At 37.7% G+C, this 4,690-nt stretch overlaps 1 protein-coding gene across 1 annotated transcript in view; it reads right to left on the reverse strand.

Annotated features, from left to right (window-relative positions):
• The window catches only part of LOC137989111 (melanocyte-stimulating hormone receptor-like), a 3,236-nt gene extending 1,682 nt beyond the window's left edge, over positions 1–1,554 (reverse strand). Inside the window, exon 1 of the mRNA XM_068834992.1 lies at positions 1–1,554. This exon is cut by the window's left edge and continues 1,682 nt beyond it. Within this exon, the coding sequence (XP_068691093.1) occupies positions 1–440 (440 nt within the window). The 5' untranslated portion in view covers positions 441–1,554.
• Positions 1,555–4,690: the final 3,136 nt, after the last annotated feature.

The following is a 4,690-nucleotide window of genomic DNA, read 5'->3' on the forward strand; positions in this document are numbered from 1 at the left end:
ATTCGAGAAACCGTGACAACGGAATTGTATCTTAAATGAAGTGTGAGAGCAAGAAGGCGATCGATGGACACAAGCGCTAAAAGGGACAAAGATACGCTGCCTGTTATCCACGCACTCATGGATTGAAGCATTCTCAATGGACAGATAAGGCTTGGATCTCCTTGAAGCTCGGCTATTTTGCTACCAACTAAAGTTGGTTGACAGATTGCTCCAACAAGGAAATCTGCAACTGCAAGACAACCCAGAAGGAAAAAAGATGGCGAATGGAGGTATCGTGACTTCCAAATCACGTATACAATGATAAAATTCCCCGCACACGTTGTCGGAGAAAACAGCGAGTTCAGGATACACGTAACAACATTTGTAATAAATGTTGCTTCGGTTTGGCCCATGTTCATTGTAAGGAAAAAGCAACTCGGATTCGCCAGTGACTTGTTCATAATGCCTGATTGAATATATATTCAATATATTGTCCTCACATTCAGAATCTTCAGTTGAGAGCTGCCCTGCCGAAACGTCAACTGAATCTTTGACGGAAACGAAGATGAGTCTTCAAAGATGGATCAATCCGTCATGAAGATGTGTTTAGATCAAGTTGGAGGGCATTGCATTCAATTAGCCGTGACCGTCTTTTCAATTTTATTGAATAATCTATTCAGTTGACTTCACAGTTCCCTTTGCCCTTGTCGATTCGTCAGTTTTACATTCTCAATCATGTTTTCAATTATCTCATCAAGTCGTAATTGACACCAAACAAGGGACGAATATTGAGCCGCAGGTATATGCAAAAACACGACATCAAATAATAGTATTGTGAATGCGAGGGATATATTAAGTTTACTTTTTGAAATTTGAAAGTGAGCTTAATTTTCAGTTGTAGACGAGAGCGGATAAAGCTTGTTCGTTTTCAAATAAATTTTTTTTTTTTTTTTTTTCATAGCTGTCATTAAATGTTAAGGCTTTTATATTTATATTCAGATGCAAATTTGAGATTAATTTCGACCAAGAGATCATAATCTCTTGTTTCGACTTAGCTCAAGTAAGACTCGAAAAAAGTATTACCTTGTTTACTTTGTTCCTTAACCCGATATCTGTGTTTGCTTTGTTTCAAACACGGACGCATTAGCTTTTCCACAGAATTCGCGTGTTTAATTCGGTTTGTTGAGTTTTAGAATATGTACCCAATAATAATATGGGAGCTATTAATTGATGAGCCGACATGCACTAATTATTTATGGTCCCACTGTCAACTTGATCGATGAGAACTTTAATACGTTGTTCTATTCTAAAAAATCCCACCATTGTTAGCACCAAGGGAGTACGCGTTGTCGCTCTTACATTTTGTTAGTTGCCAAAAAATGGGTTCCAATGTTGTCGAATAAATTTGAGTTCACAAAAATATATTGGCTCTCCAAATCCTCTCCAATAGGCTTAACGGAAACTGAAATTTTCGAGTGTTTGCATGGGTCTTTCTACAAATACCGGAAAGCATTGTGTTTTTGGTCACTTGGGATTAGTCTTTATTTGGAGTTGTTTCGTTTTCTGTCTTTTGTTTCTTTTGTTTTACGTATTTCTGCTCCGGTACCTGCAGAAGCTGCCGTTTGCATGGGAGTAAACACGTATCGCATACACTTTAAGGCGTTTTTCCGGTGTTGGGAGATTATATCTCAAAAGGTGTGAAACGTAATTACCTGTTGATCGATAAAGTGAGGGCTCTTCTTACAGAGACAATAGCAATTTATCTTGCTTAAAGTATGAGCCTTTATCACTAGCGGCGACCGCTTCGGCCCATTCCTCATTAACTACTTTGGAGGTTTTCCGTTTCGGTATCTTCTTCACACTTGAAAAAGGACACGATCTTTTGCGTTTCTTCTTAGAAGACATCTTCCTCAACAAACAAATCTATTACGCGTGACAGACTAATCGTGCGATTCAAAGCAAAACATGCTGTGCTTCTATCACGTGACTTTTAATGGCAGTTTAAATTGATAATGACACCGTTTTTCCTTTATAACTTTTTCTAGAAGGAACCTTTTATCGCAGAACTTTTTTGCAAATAAGAGAACTCAATGAGATGTACCTGGAAATATCAAAAACTAAAATTTGGCATAATTATCAATTTTGGGGTATATTGATACCTTACTGAACTCTGATTGGTCTTTGCAATGCAACATTGTTGAAAGGAAGACAAAATGTTCGATCGAAACATTCTTCCAATAAACGATGTTGAACAAATATCATCAAACATGCATGCTACACGTCCTAACATTGTTATGTTGATCCAACAAATGTTTTATAACAATGTTGGAACGTGTAGCCGGGGCTTACAGTGCGATGCGCCTTACCGTGGCCCCCTAAGGAAGTTATTTTTTTACAGATTATCCGCCAATCAGGGTGTGCGAATATAAGTGACAGTCATGCCTCCTTGCAAAGTTCGAACGGTTGTAAATTGAACACCGTTGCATGAGTTGTTGAGTTGACGTATTTACCCGTACTGGTTGTCAAATGTGAAAGTTTGTTAGGTGGCCACGGTAAGGCGCGTTGCACTGTAACATCAATGGAGAAAGAGAAAAAATAATCGTCCTGCACCTGCGGCACTCAAGCATTTTAGTGCATATTCGTGCGGTACTCTGCATCACAACGATGTGAAGTCACCAAAATTGACGTTTTGACAACAGCGTGAGTATACCAATGTGAACATTCTCTGTTGTTCTGAAACAGCTCGAGCCCAATTTATTTCTAGGATACTTCGCCCACATTGTGCAACATGAACGAGATGGAATAATTGCGAAAGACTTACGATATTGCAAAGTTATATTTTGGGGTGGCATTTTTGTCGACGTCGCCGTCATAGAACTTGAATTCCGTAGTGTCTATTGAAGGCAAAATCATTTTAAATCCAGTCACTAGATCAGCTAACAGACCAAGTAGGAAAATGATCTTCGTTCGTGATTTGATTTAAATTATCGACACTGCCTAATAATAGAGAAAAACCGGAAACGGGAAACGGCAGGCTCCTGCCTTTCATAAAAGCGTGAAAATTCTTTCATTTTAACTTGTCTCGTTCCTTTGAGAAGTTGCTTGATATCTGGAGCTATCAGGACAGATATGAGCTAATATCAAGCAGGGTTATTACACTAATTTCACTCACGACGTTTGCCGTTTGGCGTAAACGTCATGTTTAACCTCTCTAATAACAATGCTTTTTCGCTCTAAAATAAAATCTTTTTCTTTTTCTACAAAAGGTGATCGCCATGTATTTTGAAAGGTTAATATGTACAAAAAACGAAATACAAAAAATTTATAGGGGGGTTTGCGAAAGGTGCGGAAATAACTATCTTCATCGCCAGGAGCCCATGACTAGGACCTTACAACTTCACTTCATTTGTGGCACGGAGTTTACAGACCGAGTTATTTTTAAATCGATTTTGTCACGAAACCAGACCTTTCCAGCTAATCACAAGTCTTGCATGAGAAATGTTTACTTGAGGGATTGAGAATGCCACTCGTGCAAGCCCAATCTTATTTGAGAACGCGTCCAAAAATAGCTTGATCAGTGAAGATGCCGTTACTACACCTAATATTTGAGTTGTAGGCACATGGTTATGGTCTTCCGAGTCTGACACCGCCTTGGTTCATATTTTGCTGACTGAAGCTGCCCCGTTCCAAAGCAAAGGTGCCGTGTATGGACATGCGCAAAAAGCAGATCTTAACAACTGTTATTAAGATCCAAAAAGAAAATTGTGGGCAACCACGTATTTTTCAAAGATAATCGATCAACAATATTTGTAAAAAGCTTTAAGATACAAAGTAATGTATGGCGTTCTTTTCCAAATTGAAGCAAAATTCTCTCAGAAAAATGCATGGTTACCTCCAATTTCTTTTTGAATACCAAGAACGCCTTTTTTTTTTTTAATTTGTAATAGACACAATACATAAACGATCAAGTTACTAATAACAAACACAATACATACCTTAATTAATTATATAGTGTTTCCTTTTTCTTTTACTTACACAATACCTAATCACATTACAATCCTACTAATCAAACTACAATGACTTCCTAAACCATGACACAATATGAGTCCTACAAGAAAGAAATATTATATATTAAGCAACAAATTACAGTTAATTGTCCATTTACGTTTAAATTTATCTAAGGTATTATTTTTAATATTAACGTATTTTTCAGTTTCAAACTTATTTTTAATCTTATGCTTTAGGCCAATTAATCCTGGTAACATGCTTGTCCTTCTGCAGTCCCACAGGTATAACTTTGCTATCAGTAACAAATAGTTTAGCAAGGGGCGCTTTGAACGTACAATTCCTATTATGACATCTTTTAAAGTAAGGGAAACATGTTCTTTTGAGATAGAATGAAAATAAAATTCAAACTCTTTCCAAAAAGTGTGCGAGTATAAACAGTCGAAAAAGAAGTGGCTGAGGGTTTCGGGATGAGACTTACAAAAGGAATACCAAGAACGCTTGCTAAGGTCAGCTTTCTCCGTATAGTTTTAAACCGCGCAAAAATATCCCTGTGTTACTGAGAACAACCCATAGGAAACCGGAGTATCTCGAGATGCGCAGAAAGTATGCGCAATAACAATACTAGGCACCGTCCTTCATGAATCATTCCTGAAAGTTTTGTACCCGAGAAACACCCCGAAAGCTCCCCAACTTTTCCGGCGTA

The sequence above is a fragment of the Montipora foliosa genome, chromosome 2 (assembly GCF_036669935.1).
Source record: "Montipora foliosa isolate CH-2021 chromosome 2, ASM3666993v2, whole genome shotgun sequence".
Classification (NCBI taxonomy): domain Eukaryota; kingdom Metazoa; phylum Cnidaria; class Anthozoa; order Scleractinia; family Acroporidae; genus Montipora; species Montipora foliosa.